A 20,520-nucleotide genomic window follows, 5' to 3' on the forward strand; every position below is an offset into this window, starting at 1 on the left:
TTTCAATTTGGTATTGAAAATGGGAGTCACCGGAGTCGTTTGTGAGTTATAAACCCTTAAATCTTACATCGTTGCTATGGTAACCTGACTGCAACTTGCACACCAATGATTGGGCATTTTGTCGAATGCCATTCTTGTGGGTATCAACTGAAAAAGAGTGGCAGTGTTATGTTATCAAAGTGGAAGTGCTGCATGAAACATTCTACGTTCAAGGCGACGCCAGTTAAAAACTAGGTGAATACAGATTCCTAAGATAATTATGATAAGGTGGTCAAGATGCACTGAGTACCTCAACTGGCCAAGACTAGGTGATCACTGCGTGGAAGCACGATATCCAAGGCTGATGGGCGGTCACTAAACTTGCCCAAAACAACTGCAAAATAAACATTTTTATATATTTTATTTTGCCTAATTCAATTTTCCGCGTGAACTTTTCAAGTTTCGACCGAATTGCCCGTACATACTAATTCATAACATTGCCTCTTTAACAAAAAAGCCCTGTTATTGTCGAAATAGAATACAGGAAAGCCATGTTTGCAGATTTTATACCCTTTACTTTGGAGAAATGCATATATACTTCAGTTATGGTAGATTACATGTCTGATGACGTTCTAGCGGTGATACAGAGCTAATCTATATATATATATTTTTAAACTACGATGACAATAGTAGCAGTAACAACAAGAAGAACAAGAGCAGCCATACTACTGGGGCTGATCTAAATAAGATTAACAAGCCGGGCCAGCAGAGGGCTTGAAGACGAATCGGAATTTTTTCAATAATTTTGTCGCATTTCACTTTTGAAGATCAAAAGACTTTTTCGTATAACTGTTAGTTTGTAAGTAAGTGAGTTGTAAGCTGGCCAAAAGTTGCGGAAATATAGGCCACGAAGTAGTTTCTCTTGTACGCCTGGGTAATGTGCGAGGTAGAACGCAAAGAGTACCATGGTCGTTTCGTCTGTTTCCGAGCAGGCGATAAAAAATAAAACCGACAGGGTGACGATCCGGCTTCGTCGGTCAATTTCTGCGTGCCTTCATGAGCTGAAAAAGATCTCTGCGACCGGTCGACGAGATTTTCCTCTTCTCCAAAATGCTTTGCGCATGGGCCATAAAATACAGAGAATGTTGAGAAAGACCCAGGTCGAAAAATTCTTTCGCTTGTTTATAGAATGGGAACACTGACATTGCACGGACATCACTGGCGTTTCTAAAACTGTGAGCGCCTTCACCACCATTTTTGGGTCCGGGTCGGTTTGGACTTGAGCGTCCAGACCAAATCCTGCGCGCAGAATGATGTCTAACGAGAAGAGACGAAATGGACACAGGACGCCTATGCGTCTCTCTAGCAAAAAATAATGTATTAATGAGTATAATTCTGGCACAAACTCACAGCCAAAACACAACACAGCCTGAGGGTAAAAAAAAAGATTCGAACTTCTAAGTTCGCGTGTTGTGTAATTCATAGTGAAACGCAGCGGCATTTTGGGTCATTTTGGCAACGTACAAAAAAAAACTTCAAATTGAAGGAAACCTGAAAATGATAGTTTAGTAAGATAGAAAAAATTAATATCAAAGAAATAATTTTGAGCCATAAAGGAACAAGGATTAAACAACTTTTCAAGATGTGCAAACCGTGACGTAGCTCGTTTAAGAACACGATGACATTGCAATCTTGACTGGAAGATTGCGTAACGAGTCCTGAGAGCGTGTGCGTAGGAGATTACTCCATATATCCCCCTCCCATTGTGCGACACTTCTGACGTCACATGACGATAACTTTCTTTATCCAGCAGTTATCAGTCATTTTAGATTTGCCATCCGGCTTGAGTTGGGTTTAATTTTTGCCCAAACCAAATATATCTAAGTCGATTGTTAAACAATCGAAAACAATGCACACATGTTAACATTTTCAAGGTAGTCAGGAAAGAGTTTTCTTTGTTTGAAAAAAAAAAAAAAAAGAAGTCCTTAAAAGCCCCTAGACTTCTGTCAGGTACAGATGTGTCGTTTATCAGGTACAAACATGGCGTGACCAAAAAACTTAAAATATTTTTTCGAAAGGATTTTCGTTTTAGTTATCGATGTTACAAATACTTTTACAAGTTTTCGCAGCGGATGGATGAACCTCGTCCTATAGTATATAACTTTTGCATTCTGTTTACAAGGGCAAGTTTAAATTTCTTACAAGCAGTGTTAAATGATATTTGCATAAATGTGAGTGGAAACTAGTTTATAGCTTCAACCTAGTAAACAGAAACTAAATACAGTTCCAAACAACGTTGCTCACACAGTATTATTTTCCAAGGAATTATTCTATAGTGGTACCATAAATTATAAACTTTCTATGCGATATATAATCAAGCAGCTTCCGTGATACGAAGTAATTTCTTTACTGTTGTTTTCACGTTATGTCGAAGCTCGCGATATCGCCAGCAGTAAATAAGCGGGTTTAACGAGGAATTGAGCAGAATCAAGAAGACTGACACGTGATTAGCCAGCAAAAAGGACAATCTAGATCCGTCGGTTAGCAGCAAAATCGTGCAGCATGAATTTGGAACATAACAAGCAATGAAAACGATATAAACAAACATTGCATTAACGGCAGACTTTTTTTCTCGGAGTACCAACATTGCTTGATCATTGTACAGCTGACACTGGGTTAGTATTTGATTCTGATGATATCTGACAACTCTGTAAATGTGAATATATACTGCCGTTGTCACGAGAAGTCCATAAAATTCGATAATCGCAATCACCATGAGATTATATTCCGGCATTGAAATAAACACAGAGGCAGCGATGGCACTTGTTAGCCATAAAAACATCAGAGCTATGATAACACGCTTTGACGTGACGAGTTCTTGATACCGCAAATGAAGAGAGACGGCAAGAAATCTATCAATGGCAATTGCAGTCACGGTCAAGAAGGACGCAGAAGCTAGAAATAGCACGAAGAAACGATAGATGATCAAAATCTCTGGACAGAAGGCGTCAATGTTATGTTTTTCACTCCCTTCCATATGCAACATCACCGCTAGGTTGACTCCAAGCATCAGCTGGGGTATCAATGCCACCGCTAGATCAGAAACAGCTAGACTCAGGAACAAGTTCTTTAAAGTTGTGGATATGGATGAGTCCTTCCGCAACGCAAGAATAACAAGGAGGTTTCCAAGGGTTGCCACGATGGAAAATATCAAGTTTAATACGGAAAGAACCAGCATAGATGTTCTGTGAAAATGAACGACTGATTTATATCCCTCCAACGTTTGAGTACAAAGCTTGGAAACCATGACTCAGACAATCGTGAATTCAAGTCTTGGCGACAAATGCGCGTTTTAGGCCAATTGCCAAAATCTTCCAGTAGTGGGGAGATTGAACAGGATTTACTAATGTATTCTTTTTTCGTCAGATTCATTAAGCAGCTGTTTGCGACTGTTTCTATAGTGAAAAGCTATTGCTATACATCAGCTGTTCGATTAATAGGGACCCACTTAATCTTGTATGTAAATTAAATTTTCGTCCTGATTATCGGCAAAATTATTCAGTTTATTTCCCTGTTGATATCAAATGGTCTGAAATGGCTCAACAAGCAAATTAGGGTAGATGGTTTATCTAACAATTATTCTTCGAACGCGCGTTAGATATGTTAGATCTGAGTTGACAGGTAGATACGTCTTAAAGGAGCTGCGTCACAGTTTTCGCAACTTGAAAAATTAAAGCCTTTCCGGTCACGCGATGACCGAAAATGTCGGAAAAAACCCGTTGAGAAATGATCAAAACACAACAGAATCGCAGAGAATTGTGAAATCAAGATGGCGAAAGGCAAATACAACCGTTGGAAGCCTGGTTACTAAAAAGAGCAGCTCCGCTGAGCCAGAATTTATTGATGCGTCTGCCCTACCATATATCGTACGCTGGGCGGGAAAAGGCCGTTTCACAGTTCTAATTTCCCGTATTGGGTCCTCGTTATCTGACAATGCAGTGGGTACCCTTGGCATTGTAATCCCTCTTCGACACTGTTTGATCGTTGGCCAAGTCAGTGAGGCTGCACAACACAAAAAATGCTAAATCTCAAACTTGTCTTGGTTGTTTTCTTTTAGATATTCAAACAAATGCATGCTTCGGATATAGTTTCGTTTAATCTTGTTAGGCTATTTGATTTGCGCCTTAAGTCGTAAAATCATACTAATAATACCTCGTCCGTAAATGCTAGCTTCTGATTGGTAGACTCGGATCAACTGACGCCTGCCGTATTATTTTGAAAACGAAATTGGTCTTTTTTCTTGAAACAATTAGGGATTAATTGTACCTGTGAACAAATCGGACTTTTCCGTGTAACATTCACTCGTGGCTGCGCCACTCATGGAAATTACTCGGAAAAGCCCGATCTGTTCACGCGTACAATTAATCCCTAATTGTTTCTCAAACAGGCCGATTTCCTATACAAACTCACGCAAACTGAACCGAAAAAAAAATCCGTTGAGTAATTAAAGGAGCTCAGTCACGGTTTGCGCATATTGAAAAGTTTAGCCTCAATTTTTCAAATTCGTCGTTTTGTAATCCGTGTTAATCTTCTCCATCCTTAGCCATCCTTGTTCCTTTATGGTTTATGATTATCTCTTTGTCGTTTTTTTATCTTATTAAACTGTTATTTTCAGGTTTCCCACCATTTAAAGGTAATTTTGTATGTGGCCAAAATAACTCAAAATACCTTGACTGAGCTCCTTTAAGAACGTCAATAGAAAGACTTAACGACCAAGTTGTATCGGCGTCCTGCAGTTAATCCAAGATGGCGAACCTTTTAAAATGTGTCATTTAGGTGTGATATGACGTCACCGTTGACACGCGATTTACACTAAAGTAAGTAAGTTTTGATGTTTTACGTGCAATGTAAGTCTGGTTACTATTGAATTAATACCTCTTAAGATACATATAGAAGGAGCACATAGAGCCCTCTCCGAGACTAGCCATGATCCTTAGAACTAGTATCGCAGACTGATATGCCTCTTTCAAATTGCCTCATGGGCTCATACAAAAGATAAAAACATACAAGAGTGAAATATACTAGGATACAGGCCTCTTTATATGATAAGAGTGATTTAAACAAAGAATTATCGCAGCAGGCGCATTAACGTAGCGCTATATTACATAATACAATAATACAAGCAGAAGCTAAGGCCAAGCTCCAAGTTGACAGACGGCTTTGGTATTCGTCTTCGTATTTCGTATTCGTATTCACTGTGGCAGCGACTCCAACTCACGGATCAGCCTTCACAGCCACAACAGACGCTGTCCCCGAACGTGACACCCAAAGACACCACTCCATGGTCCTTCGGATTCACTAATGCACTCTCTGTGGAAGCTGAATAAATGCTATGTCAAATTATGGCCTTCAATAATTGACAACATTTTGTCAATTCATTGGTTAACAGCCACATTTGTCAGTGATACGCTAAATCAACCAGAATCGGTGATACAAAGTATTTTCTTTACAGTTCTTTTCACGTTTTGTCGAATTTCGCGATATCGCCAGCAGTAAAGAAGAGGATTTAACGACGAATTGAGCAGAATGAAAAAGACTGACACGTGATTAGCCACCATAAAGGACAATTTAGATTTGTCAGTTATCAGCAAGATTGTAGTACACGAGTTTGGAACATAACAAGCAATGAAAAGAACATAAACAAACATTGAGTTCATCGCTGATTTCTTGGCTCTGAACACCTCCATTGCTTGATCATTGTACAGCTGACATTGGGTTAGTATTTGATTCTGATGATGTCTGACAACTCTGTAGATGTGAACATATACCACGGTTGTCACGAAAAGTCCATAAAATTCGATGACCGCAACCACCGTGAGATTATGCGGTTCAGGAATTGAAAGGAATATAGAGGCAGCGATGACACTTGTTAGCCACAAACACGTTAGGGTAATGTTAACACGCTTTGAAGTGACGAGTTCTTGATACCGCAAATGGAGAGAGATGGCGAGGAATCTATCAACAGCAATTGCAGTCACGGTTAAGTACGATGCTGTAACTAGAAATAATATAAAGAAAAGATAAATAGTCAAAAATGTAGGACAGAAGATGTCAAAGTTGTAGTTTCCACTCGCTACCATCCGTAAAATCACCGCGATGTTCGCACCAAGGACCAACTGCGGAATCAGTGCTACAGCAAGATCAGAAACAGCTAGGCTTAGAAACAAGCTCTTCAAAGTAGCGGATATGGATGACGCTTTCCACAGTGCTCGAATAACAAGGAGATTTCCAAGAGTTGCCCCGACAGAAAATGTTAAATTTAAAACACTAGAGACTAACATTAATGTTGCGTTAAAATGTGCAAGTGTTATATATTCCTTCAATTTAAGATTGCAGAGCTGAACAACCATGATTCGGATGATTTCAAATTGTCGTCGTAAGCGAGTTCAGTTCAGGCTATTAGCTAAGATCTTCAATTGGCGGGGAAAGTAAATTTTACCAGTAATCTATTCCATTTTCGTCATACCCATTAACCACCTGCCAATGACCGAGTCATTAATAAGTTGTTGCATAGATAAGGTGTTTATCATATATTGATCACGTTGGTTTGACTATTTTTTTCAAATTTATTATTTAACACTTCTTTCCCTGGGAGATCATATTTTTTTTGAAAATAGTGGTAGACAATTTATCAGTTGTTATCTTCACTTTTGTCGTCTCCTTCATTATCTGCTCCTGCTCAAGTGAATTAAGTTTTCCATTGCAGTTTCCTCCCCTGACATGCTCGATCTTCTCCTTGCGTTGTCTTGTTTTATACCCGTCCAATATTTAAGCGGCTAACAACCATAATTATCCCAAAATCTTCATCTCCGGAAATCTGACTGATTCATAGTCTCTACAATGTTAGTAAGAGAAAATTTAAGAAATTTTTATCTATGAATATTCGAAAGGTTAGTTTCTTGAAAATAATCCCATTCAAGCTTATAGAGCGGAGCTGGATAGTTAGTCGTCAGTAAAAAAATATTAAAAGTAATCAATTTTGACTCCAATTAGTAAACCTTTCAACCAATGCTGAAACAAAATTTTACCGTTCGTCTTTTCTTTTTCACAGAAACCCAATTTGCGGTATCACTGAGACACGTCATTTCCAAATTAAACTGATTTCGATGCATGTTTGAACAGCCTGTTTTGGAGTATTTAAATTGACGGCTTGAAGATGTAAATGTGTTAATACTGAATGTGTTCTTACGCCAACTAAACGTTTCACCATTAGATCATCGAAGAAAAAAGATGTGTTCAGTTTGAAAAGATTTTCGAATTTAAAATCGACGCATTTCTTGATCGTTATTTCACGTATTACGCCGCACAATGGAACCGAAACCTCGTAAGTTTTCATTTTTTTTTTCAACAGAGATAGAGAAATTTTTTTTCATTCGTGACACATTAACTCGGCATTATTGGGGTCATTTTCACCTATCTCTTATTTTGTCTTTGGTAGGAAAATATATATGCAAATATCAGTGTCAAGATGGAACTTAAGTGAGAATATTCCTCCCACCTACGTGTGCGGAGTTTGGCAACCATGGTGAGCTTCATAACTCTACTTATGAGACCATTCTTAATTAGAGTGTTCACAGAGCATAGCCTGCGGCAAAGTGAACCAAAAGCACTATTAGAAGTTTGCACGCAGCGCCCAGCAAAACATTAACTTTACGGGCTTAAAACTAAAAAAAGACGAGTCATATATATTTTTCGTTTACTTAGTAGTGGCTTAAAATACAACTTTTTAAAGTAGAGGTTTCAGAGCCACCTCAAATTTTTGCAACTCTAAGGAAGCGCGAAATCTGCTCTAGCAATTAGCTTTTAAACATTGCAATCAGTTGAATCTTAACATGCTGATCTCAATTTGGTATTGAAAATGGGGGTCACCGGAGTCGTTTTTGAGTTATAAACCCTTAACTCTTACATCGTTGCTATGGTAACCTGACTGCAACTTGCACACCAATGATTGGGCATTTTGTCGAATGCCATTCTTGTGGGTATCAACTGAAAAAGAGTGGCAGTGTTATGTTATCAAAGTGGAAGTGCTGCATGAAACATTCTACGTTCAAGGCGACGCCAGTTAAAAACTAGGTGAATACAGATTCCTAAGATAATTATGATAAGGTGGTCAAGATGCACTGAGTACCTCAACTGGCCAAGACTAGGTGATCACTGCGTGGAAGCACGATATCCAAGGCTGATGGGCGGTCACTAAACTTGCCCAAAACAACTGCAAAATAAACATTTTTATATATTTTATTTTGCCTAATTCAATTTTCCGCGTGAACTTTTCAAGTTTCGACCGAATTGCCCGTACATACTAATTCATAACATTGCCTCTTTAACAAAAAAGCCCTGTTTTTGTCGAAATAGAATACAGGAAAGCCATGTTTGCAGATTTTATACCCTTTACTTTGGAGAAATGCATATATACTTCATTTACGGTATATTACAAGTCTAATGACGTTCTAGCGGTGATACAGAGCTAATCTATATATATATTTTAAACTACGATGACAATAGTACGTAGCAGGAACAACAAGAAGAATAAGAGCAGCCATACTACTGGGGCTGATCTAAATAAGATTAACAAGCCGGGCCAGCAGAGGGCTTGAAGACGAATCGGAATTTTTTCAATAATTTTGTCGCATTTCACTTTTGAAGATCAAAAGACTTTTTCGTATAACTGTTAGTTTGTAAGTAGGTGAGTTGTAAGGTGGCCAAAGCTTGCGGAAATATAGGCCACATGGATATCTCTATCGAACCTGGCTCTGACCGGGTATTATTATACGGAATTTTATATTTGTCTATATTTTGTATGGCCGCCTGTTCTGTTTTCATTTATTTATTTATAATGGTAATTAAACTGAGTTGAGTGCAATTTGGTCTGAAATCATACGCGTGATTTTAAAATCGAACGAGCGCGCAGCGCGAGTTCGATTTCAAATCAAGTTAACAAATGGTAAACGTCATAACGTGCACTATTGAGTTTTGGATGCACGCGGGAGGTTGTTAAGCACGAAAGAAGCCTAAGAGTCGCACGAGGCGATAGCCGAGTGCGACTCTAGCTTCTTGAGTGCTTAGCAAACCTCCCAAGTGCATCCATAACTCAATAGTGCACGCTATGGCGTTTACCATAAACAAGCGCGCGAAAATTCATTTATTACAACCGACTGCACACCAGTAACTGGATAAAGTTTCATCTTCAGACAACTGTGAAGACAGTTTCGCATTTCTGGCAGAAGGACGTCGGTCATTACTTTGAAAACAATGTCTGTCAAAAGATTTGCTTTGCAAACATTAGCACACACGTCAGCAGCGTACACCCATGGGCAAATAGTAGACGCTAAATTAACCAATCAGAGCGCGCGCTTTGCTTTAGTTATGTTATAATATGATTTCAGACCAAAATTGCACGACACGAAGTTTAATTGCCACTTTATTAGATTCATTTTGAAATGGCACAATTTTATCGCCTTAAATTTTAGATTTTTGGTGTATTGTTAGTCATAGTTCTAGTAGCCGGTTTCTCAAAAAAAAAAAAAAAAGCGGAACCGGAAACGCCTTTACGTCTCATTTAGTATGCAAAACGATGTCACGTGACGAAAACTCATCCGAGCATGACAAAGAAACAAGCAGTTTTGAAGTCCGAACGAAAATAGTCAAAATAGTCTACTTCAGATATAAAAGTTCAATTCTCGTCGCCTGAATCAATGATGGAAGGCCATTCTTTCTTCTGTGGTTGAGGCTGAGACTTTTCATTGTCTTTGGAGAAGGAATTTGAAGGTTCATCCTGCGTAATTCTGGGATGGATTTCTTTTGAGTTGTGAAACTCCCTCGAGTGCACGTCACGATGCCCAGTGGATGGTACGTTTTTTTTCTTTCATACCGTTTAATGGCATGATTCTAAGGGAGTTCAGCTCGTTATCATCTCCGTTTCTTTTTGTGACCTCAGCGAAGGATTCAATACTCAGGACTTTGTCAAGTTCTTGCGGTGCCATTTGTTTCAAGATATTTCCAAGATGGCGGGACTAGCACCAGCTTTGTAAGACGTTCATTCATTCACTGTTTTGTGGAGCGGGGCGTAATTTGACCATGTTTATTCACAGCGACAGAGTTGAGCTCTTTTGTTGCTTCGTTTGAAACTACCGGAAACCTGGAAACATCTACCCTCTTGAGATGGCTCTGAATTTGTTGTTGTGTGGTTTTCGTTTGTTTATGTTTTACTGGACTCGGTATCATTTGGATCGTGAGCAGATGTTAAAGAAAAATCGCCAAAATATTCGTCAAAATGGACACTGAAAGTTGGAAACTTCCATTGAAGTAGGTCTTCATCCTTAAGAAGCTCATAATCGTCATTCAGAAACTGTAATTAATTAAATTCGGCGATTTTTTTTTGGAAAAAAAACCAACAATAACAAAGTTTTGGCAATAGTAGTTGCAAAATTCTCCACATTCCTGAAATTTTATTAATTACTTTAAACTAATCTTGAAATCTGATTGGTTGTTTTGTTTTACTGTTCCATTCTCATTAGCTGAGAAAAAGATGCGATTTAGAGAAAAAAATAGTGCGATTCGTGAATAAATTGCATCAATGAGAGCCAATCAGATTGTAAGGATAACCAGTGATTTCAAAATGGATTTAATAAATTTATTTATTTATTTATTTATATACTTATTTTTTATCTAAGGCTGTATTGAAACGTTTTGTGGTTGATGTGTTCAAAAATGGGACACTATTCCAACCATTTGAAGAGCTTCTGCCTGAGAGACCGGGGCAGACTTGGAACTGAGGGTCGGCCGATTTTCCTAAAAATCCACCTACAAAGTTTTTATGCAGACTTATTTAAAATGCCGAAGTTTTAGCTCCATAGATCGTTTTCTGCCCGAGTTCTGAATATCAGCCACATGGAGGTCCTGTAATGTTAATGTTCGACAAATTTTGGACACTTTTCAACAACTCCCTCACAGAGTAAGAAAACATTTCAAAGTTCAGACGCCGCACTTCACATGGGCCGAATCGAATGCAAATGAGAAAAATCCTTTGTTCTCCGTCAATAGCATTCGATTCGGCTCATGTCAATTACGGCGTCTGAACCGGACATAATCCATCCATCAGTAGCAATATCCTAAAGTAGCTAGACAAATGCTGCAGAAAATGAAGCTGATCCACGGGATGTTAATATATTACATTGAATCAACCATCTCTTACGTTGACGGGTTCAAACACTTTACGATGTATTTTTTGGTGCGTTTCGTTGAACTAGCCATCACGAGGGAAAACCGCAAGGAAAAGGAACACGTTGAGGATAAGAACGGTCGCCTTTGACATGGTGCGATTAGAGAAATCCTAACAATTCAACAAGCACATTCATGAATACCATTACATCGAATGAAACATTCCATATTTGCTCGGTGTCGTTCGGTGTCGTATCAAAGAATGAAGTACACCTTCCCTCGCGTTTGGGAGAAGTGGTGGCCTACTCTGGATCAAGCAGTCCAAGCTCGAGCCCTTCCCGAGGTCACTGTGTTGTGCTCTTGGGCAAGACACTTTACTCTCACAATGTTCTATCCATCCAGGTGTATAAATGGGTACCAACAACTTGTTTGGGCAACCTGACACAATACTGGAGAGCAGTAGCTGTCTTAGCATTATGTATAGGTAACCATACGGTTTCGAGTTCAATTTGGATTTAATTTGCATGATTCAGCTTTTTGAAAACCTCACAAGTGCAAATTAATTCCAAATTGAGCGAGAAAAACCGTATGATTACTTATTAGTAATATAAACACGAAAAACTTCGCGTGGAGGAAATGCCGGAAGATCTTTCTTGAAGCCATTTTTTCTCGTGAGAGAAAACTTTTTTTAAAGTTTCCGCAAAAAATTTTCGTCATCATTTCACGTGATATCATTAGCTTAGAAAATTTCCTATTGTCTTTCAGCCAGTCATAATCCGGAATTATGATTGCAATTTGCTCTGGTATTACACTTTTTGCACTGTGTCACACTTGAACTGCACTGTTCTCAGCCAATCAGAATCGAGTAATTTTTTCATGTATATTATTAGACAAGTTAAACGATATAGCATGCGTGCCGTTAGCTAAGTGATGATTAAAAGTTCGTTGTAGTCTGTGTACCTTTTATAGATCCTTTCGAAGACCACAAATCTTACTTCATAGTTCTAAGTTAGAAACATATTCAGATATTTTTCGTTCCTACTTAGACACAATCCCGTTCCCAGAGTCTTTCTTCCCCTTGACCAGCGGTCGGAAAACGAGAACTCTGGGAGCAACCATTTTGAAATAACCGAATTCTGCCCATCCGGTTTCACTGCGCAGTCTGAATCTATTGCGCACGCCTGAAATGGTTGCTCCAAGAGCTCTTGTTTTCCGACCGCTGGTCAAGGGGAACGAAGACTCTGGAAACGAGATTGACTTGGACGGCTGCGTCTGTGGTTCGTTTTATCGTAAACATATTTTGCTTGTTTGATTTTTCAGAAACAGAAACTAATACCTTTTTGAATAGAACCTTAAAAAGCCTTTCAGAAAAAAAATACTAGTATAGCTACTTTGAAATTAAACATGCTCTATGTTTCGAGACTCATCTGAAAGCGCTGCATTTTTGTTACAATAAACGGAAATGAATGAATAAATAAATAAATAAATAAATAAATACATAAATACATAAATGAATAAACCAACAGACTGACAGACATGTTGTATGTTGAGATCGACTGCTTAAACGGTACTTATTAAAATTACAAACTCAGGCGCATGTTTTATATCGTGTTGGGATTGACTTCTGAAAATCTATGTATCAAAAGACTATGTTTAAAGGGCAAAAATATCAATTTCGAAGGCAAGGAACTCAGTTAGTTTGTCCATTAACAATGCTGACACTTCATCGTTAACTGAATTGTTGTTGTCATGATTATCATAAGATTACACCTCATGATATATTTAACAAATAAAGAAGCCTGAGCCATGTATTACACGACGGGCATTTGAGAACGCAAGGGAAATGTAGAAAACACGAGCCGCAGGCGAGCGTTTGCTACATTTCTCGAGTGTTCTCAAATGTCCGGAGTGTTTTATCACAGTGTAATACACGACTTAGGTTTCTTCCTTTGCTTTATGATGTAGATTTTACACGCGCAAAACAATAAAACAGGCTTTTTCTATGTTTTGTTCTCTGATAAAACATGGGTTTTTGGCCAGTCAGAGCGCGCGCAGGGTCCTATCTATATTATAAAAAACAATAAAAAGTACACGCTTGTGTGGGACTATTGTGACGGCATTTAGGGCAAGCAATTTTCTAAGTACTAGCCAAAATTAGTCCGGGAGTTTAGCAGTTTTGTAGTTGGACGCAATAACTGAAGAGCATTCTAGGAAAATTTGTTTTTGTTCTCAATATCACGTTCGCAGGTGCGCGGGTTTTATTGCGTATTTTTGTTATTTAAATTTGACATAAATAAGTAACTAATAATAGCAAAGACCTTGCGTAACCATGTATAGTGGGAAATAGATCAGGGCTATAACGGCTTACTGCAAATAATTGTGCTAAACCTGTTGTCGTTTTGGAAGGCATACACGTTTTAGGAGGCATATAACACCGGGGGAAGAGGTTGGTGGGTAGCTTAAATTAACAGAGAGGTATTTTCATGTCGGCCGAGTATTTTATAATCTTCCGGTATAAGTTTTCAGTTATAAAATATATGAGCAAAATTTAACGGCCCCTAGCCTTTTCTGTATTGACCTCGTAGCCCTCGAACAAACAAATTGTCAATACCAGGGACCGCGGGTATTCTAAAAGTATGACCTTCTCTCAGAGTGAAAAAATGAATACATTTTCTGAAAACGACCATTTTTCTTCGGAAACAAAATTTCGAGATCATATATATATATTGCTTGACATAAAAAGATTGCTTTAAAAACCAAATTTAAATTCGTTTAAAACAGTATCTCAGTTGCTTCAATAAAAAGAGATGTTCTTGGTTCAAGGGCGGCTGCATCCATCTGCATATTAATTTTAAAATTAAAAATGGTTTCTTTGTAGAAGTGCCAACATCACCTCACGTACTCCGGATAGAACGTAAAACTAGGCATTGACAGGGGAAACGAAATGTCAGCTTATACTGTAGACTGAAAGCAACACAGAGAGTAGAAGATTAAATACTGGTCCCAAGGGAAACAGCTTTGTTTTCCAAGAAACTCGAACCTTGTTTGTCGGTTCAGTTCTTTTCTAATTCTTACCTTAAAACACTTCAAGCTTGCCGGATACACTTCTGAAAAGGGTTATCGTGTATTGCTCTTTTGTGGCATTTCAAAGTACTCGCGACACTTGAGTAGCTTGGAGTGTCGCAAGGTAAATAATTTGAAACGTTTTCCCAAACCTTACTCAAATGGGTGCCCTTTCTGGTTGGCTGAGGTCACGTATTAGAGGCGAGAAGTATCAATCTTTTGTTAAATAAAGGTCTAAAATCACGTTTTGTTTTTGGCCAGGGGCCCTTTTCTCGAAGTTTTCGCCGGAAAGCCGTAGCAAAATCTCAAACCTTGCGATTGCAGAGCTGTTTTATTCACATATTCTTTATATAAACAGAGGTTCCATTCCCTACAAGAAGTTTCGGGCGTATACACCTCTCTGTCTTTAAATACCGATGCACTAAAAATGGCTTTTCGGGCCCAAAAAGTTTCCGGGGCTTTGGAGAAACAGGCCCCAGGTCTGAACTGGACGCTTTTCCCAAACGTTTACTCAAATGTATCGAGAACATACACGTAATAGACCATGCTCGTATTCTCGGTATTGAGCTAGCTTGCAATGGAGGCTCATGCCGAGGAATATCATTAAAAAGAGATGGAGTTCATTTGTATTTGAAAAGACCCCGCAATTTCCTCAGTTGTAAGCTAGTTCCAGTCCAATACTGAGAATACCAAATATGGTATATTTGTAGAGACAAGTCTTTTTAACAGATCTGAAAAAGAGAAAATTTTTTTTGGACGAGGTTTGAGTTTTTCTGATCGGAAATCATATATTTGTTCTGAAAAGGGGAGAGGGTTTCTGTTAAGAAATTCGCAGGATTGCAATTCGGCTCTTACGTACGTTCCACTTGCACCCTATATTTTTCATTTGCTTTATTAAGGGCCCATTAACCGATCTTTTCGAGCCGTTGCTAAGGAAAATTTATTCTCATATAACCTCATCATTTTTAGTTAGTTCAGAGTTATTTCATGGGTTTTAACTTTTTCACGATCAGTGACACTAGTCATGACGTCATCAGGCCACGCCCATGGTCATGTGACTAATACAGAAAATGCAAAGGCTCCCAGACAAATTACTTTATCGGGATTTTTTTCATTGATTTAATATTTTAATTTAAATCCTCATTACGCTATGCATCGATTTTGTTTCATTTCTAAAAGGTCAGATTTTGAAAGCATTTCAAAATATTGAAAAATTCGTAATTCTCTGAAAAAAGCATGATTTCGAAAAAGGAATGCATAGCTATGTTTCCAACATTGGCTTTAATCAAAATTCGTCGAAAAAGGCTGGATTTCATGAAAAACTGCGTTTCCTTTAGCATTTAAAGAAACCGGAAGTGCGCCCGATAGATATTGGAAGTTACCCTATCAGCGCGTGCGCAATTTACACTACCAGCGCACTTCGGTAAGATCATACAAAGCCACACGGAGTTAGTTTTTCTCTTTCTGTTGCTCTTGTTTATCTGTCTTTCCCTTATTTTGTCTTTGCTTGTACTTTTGTTTTGCTTTGTATTTTGTGAAACACAAAGAAAAACTTCTAAAATGTAAGCGAATGTGCAAGTTTTTGAGTTGTTATTATTTTCCGCGCTCAGGCTGACGTAAGTAACCGGAAGTGAAATTTCACCTCCTTAGCAACGCGCGCGAGCGCGCGCATGAATCGGTTAATGGGCCCTTAATGTAATCAACAGAAGGAGTCGTGTATCTTTAATTATGTACCACAGTTCTTTCCATTAATTTACAAATGGAACTATATTTGATGACAGTTTTTTTGTAGGCGCCGTCCACACAACGAAAGAGAAATTTGAAAGCGCAACATCACCGACAATTTTGAATTGTGTTTGATGAAGAATCATTTGATTATCGTGACGTCACCGTTTTCTAAAAAGCTCAAAATGTTGAAAATATTTTTCCGTGGCTGATGTACACTAAAACACACAGCTGGCGTTTTCTAATTGCTCCGGTTGAAGAGTGTTCTCGAAAAGTTCCATTTTCGTTGAAATTTCTCCTGATTAATGTGGACGGTAGGCCTTACGGTAGAAATAAAGCTGCGTTTTCAAATTTTTCCGGCGTAATGTGGAAAAGGCCTTAGATACTAAATAAATAAATAAATAAATAAATAACCAACTTTATTTATCGAGGGTAACACAGAACAGTAATCACTGAAAGACCAGTGGCCCTCATATGAATATTTTCAGAATAAAAAGATGACATGTTAAAAATTAATGATGTAGAAAGATTCTCAAATATGCAACGATAATATAAAAAGCTAAGATACGAGACACACTAAAATATTAAAAAGCAAAGCATTGGATCAAGACTAACAATTAAAACAAGAAGTTGATAAACGAGCTACTGTTCAAAGTTCTGACAGATGCAAATTTAAATAATGGTCAGCAAAATTAAAAATTTATCATTAACCAACACACTCAAGGGAATGTATCGGAGCCAAAAGCCAAAAAGCCTCCTCTCATTTTTTTTCAACAGAACCAAGTTTTCTTAAACAAAGCAATAAATACAGCCATTGCGCTAGAGGCAAGCAGCAACTTATTGAGCCCAACAGCACTCGCGCCATTCGGATTCGTCTCGTACATTTCCACCATTGTTCCTTCAATTCGCATCTCGAGTTGCGAACAGTTCGTTCCGACCACAATCGAAGTATTATATCGAGCGCGACTTATCACCTCGAAATCCTGATCCTTAACATCTTCCAGAGAAACTGCATTGTTCATTCCAGAAAGATTCACAGTTTTTCCACTTTCCTTGTAATGAATCGTTGTGTTCAGTTCAGTGAGGTCGTCGTCAATTCCATCTCGCAGCGTTTGGTTTGTCGCTGAATTCCCCAGACACCGCTCTCCTTCCAAGTCCATTAGTTTCTCCTCCTTTTTGGAAAGCCTCACAGCTCTGTTCTTTGGAATGGAGACGTAATTACGATACATCGGGTATCCCTGTCGGTACACCGGTGCACTGCCAAGCACATACCTGTACACCAAGTAACCGGCGACAACTTTCTTCAACGTACTTGAACGCGAACCTATTTTAGTTTGGCGGACAATGACAGGTGAGCGGACTGTGTTGGGTTCGATGGGTGTGTATTTGGTGATCTTGGGCTTAGAGCTTGAGCCTTTCGAGCTGGACCTTGATCGACTGGATGAACCAGATGTCCTGGAAGTTGAGCGTCTTCTTGATCCTGATGAACTGGACCTCGAACGGCGTTTCGTGGCAGCTTCGGATAACTCTACCATCAAAAGAGCAATGGAAAATAAAAGTAGCGCTGTGGTGATTCGCATCGTATCTATGCCTGCTCCCTTTGATTCGGTGCTGTGTTGATAAATAACCGAAGTGAAAATTGTGTCAGATGCAACACATTTAGCTCACTTATATAGCCATCAATGAATAATAAATTTGACTCACTAGTCTGCACCTGTAAGCGGCAAGACAGGATGCATTTTAAATGCGCTAAAATTGTTAAAACAATTTTTTTCCTCTGCCCAAAGTCCCAATTAAGTACCTTAAAACGCAGCGAGAATAGATATGATACGATAAAATAAGAACTTTATTAACGTGTCAAAGTTGCTAGCATACAATGTATACTAACTGGGGACACCTGACTACGATTAAAGAAATGTAAGTGTTTTAAAATATATATATAAAACAAACAGTGAGTCATGCAGTAAGATCAAGTGTTAGTTGTTACATAAAGAACAGTCTCTACAAGTACTGTCCAGCAGGCTAGTGAAATCAACCAATTTGATGCGCTTTTTCAAAGTGCGCGATGATTCAGAAGATCGAATAGATTTGTCGAGTTTGGACCAAATGACAGGGCCTAAATAAATCAGGCTATGTTTGCCATGAGCAACAGTCCGAAATCTGGGTATGGTGAAATCAGAATTTTTAAGGTGATATTGAGAATTGGTAACAACAAATAATCCCGCAATGTAAGGAGGCGCCAAACCATTTTTGACTTTATACATTATGGTTGCAATGGCTTGCAATCGCCGCGTATGAAGTGTTGGTAGTTTCGCTCTTTGCAAGAGTCCCTCATAAGTCGAGTTATTGTCACAATAAACAGCTCGTAGTGCTCGTTCCTGAATTCGTTCTAGTTTTCTGGCATCAGAAGAGCGACAAAAATGCCAGACAGTCTGACAGTACGTGAGATGACGTGGTATAGCAAATGTGTAAACTGTGTAAACTTCCCTTATTGGAATGGCAGAAAGATGGAAACAGGCTGTTGATAACAGGAACGTTGTCGGAGTCTTGTCCACTGATATGTCAAAGGCATTTCATTCGCTGAACGCTACCCTACTGATCAACAAACTGAGTGTATACGGTTTCTCTAACAACTCAATAGCCCTAATGCGATCATATTTCACAAATAGGAAAAACAGGTTAGGATCAGTCAAGAAACAACAAGTGATTGGTACGCTACCGCAAGAGGATGTCCCCAGGGATCGGCCTTCGGGCCTCTTCTTTGGAATGCTTTCCAAAGCGATCTACACATCTCCACTGATGAAAACAGGTTATTTATGTATGCAGATGACCACCAACTGTTTTCAGTGGCGAAGACAACTAACAGGACAGCAGATAAACCTCTGACTATCAAACTCAGTGCTTTTTTTAAAGGATGGAATGGCTGCAGTTCACAAAAAATTCAAATTAATCGCTCATTTCGAATTCGAATTCATAAAAAGTTTGACATTAACTCCCACGATCTTGTAATTTTTGAATAAAGGCTGGTGACATTCAAAAGTACTTGATGAATTATAGTCAGCATGGTTTATTCCAATGGTAACTAGCTAAGTACTAGTTTCATTCCAAGTTTCATTCGACCGGTCACGGAAGCGTGCCTACAAAAAATCATTTTAGCAAAGAAAGCTACATCTTCAGATACGATACTGACTAGATATTTTTTGTCTTGACATACATGTAATCTAAGAATTTTGGGTAATAACCAACGACATTTCGATTGCGCTTCGGTGTTTATGAAGTTCAATATTCGAAATATAATCCGGTAGATCACAAATTTACCTTCTTGACACTAAAATTAATTGTTGAAATATCCACCCAATTTTCCCCACAAATAATATCACCAGAATCGGCTTAACCATTCGCTTCAAATTGTACTTTAAGTGCTTTCCTTCGTATCCGAGAGTTTTGGTGACCGGATAAATCCGGGCGAGTTAATTTGGCATAAATTTTACCTGTAATTTTTGATTTTAATAATTTTGACAGAAGACATATAATAGTATTAGACCTGATTGTAATTCGGGTTAGGTCATCACGATTAGCATTTTTGGAAAGCCAGACGCATAATAAAAAATTATTTAAAGTAAATAAAATTTCGGCATAAAAACCTGTAAGAATTTTTTTTCTGTTTAAATTCTTTTATGTTCCCATAGGAGAGAATTGCCATTGACCTGCTATAATGCTGGCCAAATAGATCAATCTAGTCGTATGGTTATCTGCTGCGGATCAACAACCCACAACGAGCGTTCCGTCAATTTATCTTGCACTATAATGGTCACGAAGTAACCAAAAATCAAGCTAAAGGCATATCTTAAGTCTGCATACGAGCCAAATCAATAGATCATTTTCGTATTCTCGGTATTGGACTGGAATTAGCTTGCAACCGAGGCTAATGCGGGGAGTCTCTTCAAATGCAAATAGAAATTATCGCTTTTTAATGATATTCCCCCACAGGAGTCTGCACTGCAAGCTAGTTCCAGTCCAATACCGAGAATACAAACATCTCTAGTAAAATCCGCTTTCAGTAGTATGCAGCAACCCAGGATGATTTCTACTCCCCTGTGGATGGGTTGCTAGGCCTGGGTTACTCCTCAGCATTACATTTATCGGTACCCATTTATACGCTTGGATGGAGGGAGGCACTGTTAGAGTAAAGTGTTTTGCCCAAGAACACAACATAATGTCCCCTGCCAGGGTTCGAACCCCGACCGTTTGATCCAGAGGTGAGGACACCAACGACCAGGTTAGTGCGCTCTGTGTCAGAACTGTTATATCCAAGCACATTGCCCGGTTCCTTGGAAAATACGTTGACTGAGTTTTTTCACTTTCAAGGAATTTACGGCGTATAAGTCGAAATATTGAAGTGTTTGAAGAATTTCAATTTTTGCCAAGTACAGTCTTCGTTTGGAACCATCTCGGCCACGAAGTTAACATTTTAAGACAACTGTTTTAGTTGCGGGCAACTACAAAGCTTTTCTTATTTTTTCGAGCATCCAA

The 20,520-nt window shown here is 38.7% G+C and overlaps 3 protein-coding genes and 1 long non-coding RNA gene across 4 annotated transcripts in view; 1 reads left to right on the top strand and 3 right to left on the bottom strand.

The window, feature by feature from the left end:
* Positions 1-20,520, top strand: part of LOC145488740 (uncharacterized) — a 144,037-nt gene that overhangs the window by 86,702 nt on the left and 36,815 nt on the right. The gene's annotated exons all lie outside the window — the stretch shown is intronic.
* Positions 2,038-3,276, bottom strand: LOC145488730 (melanocortin receptor 4-like). Its single transcript, XM_081467653.1, has one exon. It carries the CDS (start codon positions 3,215-3,217, stop codon positions 2,354-2,356), a length of 864 nt encoding a protein of 287 aa, XP_081323779.1. The 5' UTR covers positions 3,218-3,276; the 3' UTR covers positions 2,038-2,353.
* Positions 4,941-6,793, bottom strand: LOC145488727 (melanocortin receptor 4-like). The gene has a single exon (XM_081467651.1). The coding sequence runs from the start codon at positions 6,387-6,389 to the stop codon at positions 5,454-5,456; it is 936 nt and encodes a 311-aa protein (XP_081323777.1). The 5' UTR covers positions 6,390-6,793; the 3' UTR covers positions 4,941-5,453.
* Positions 15,013-19,020, bottom strand: LOC145488731 (uncharacterized). Its single transcript, XM_081467654.1, has one exon. The coding sequence runs from the start codon at positions 17,565-17,567 to the stop codon at positions 16,758-16,760; it is 810 nt and encodes a 269-aa protein (XP_081323780.1). The 5' UTR covers positions 17,568-19,020; the 3' UTR covers positions 15,013-16,757.

The sequence above is a fragment of the Orbicella franksi genome, chromosome 5 (genome assembly GCF_964199315.1).
Source record: "Orbicella franksi chromosome 5, jaOrbFran1.1, whole genome shotgun sequence".
NCBI classification, from domain to species: domain Eukaryota; kingdom Metazoa; phylum Cnidaria; class Anthozoa; order Scleractinia; family Merulinidae; genus Orbicella; species Orbicella franksi.

Excerpts from the sequence above, each read along its gene's own strand:
- LOC145488731 (XM_081467654.1), bottom strand. The coding sequence starts at position 17,567 with ATGCGAATCACCACAGCGCTACTTTTATTTTCCATTGCTCTTTTGATG.
- LOC145488730 (XM_081467653.1), bottom strand. The coding sequence starts at position 3,217 with ATGCTGGTTCTTTCCGTATTAAACTTGATATTTTCCATCGTGGCAACC.
- LOC145488727 (XM_081467651.1), bottom strand. The coding sequence starts at position 6,389 with ATGGTTGTTCAGCTCTGCAATCTTAAATTGAAGGAATATATAACACTT.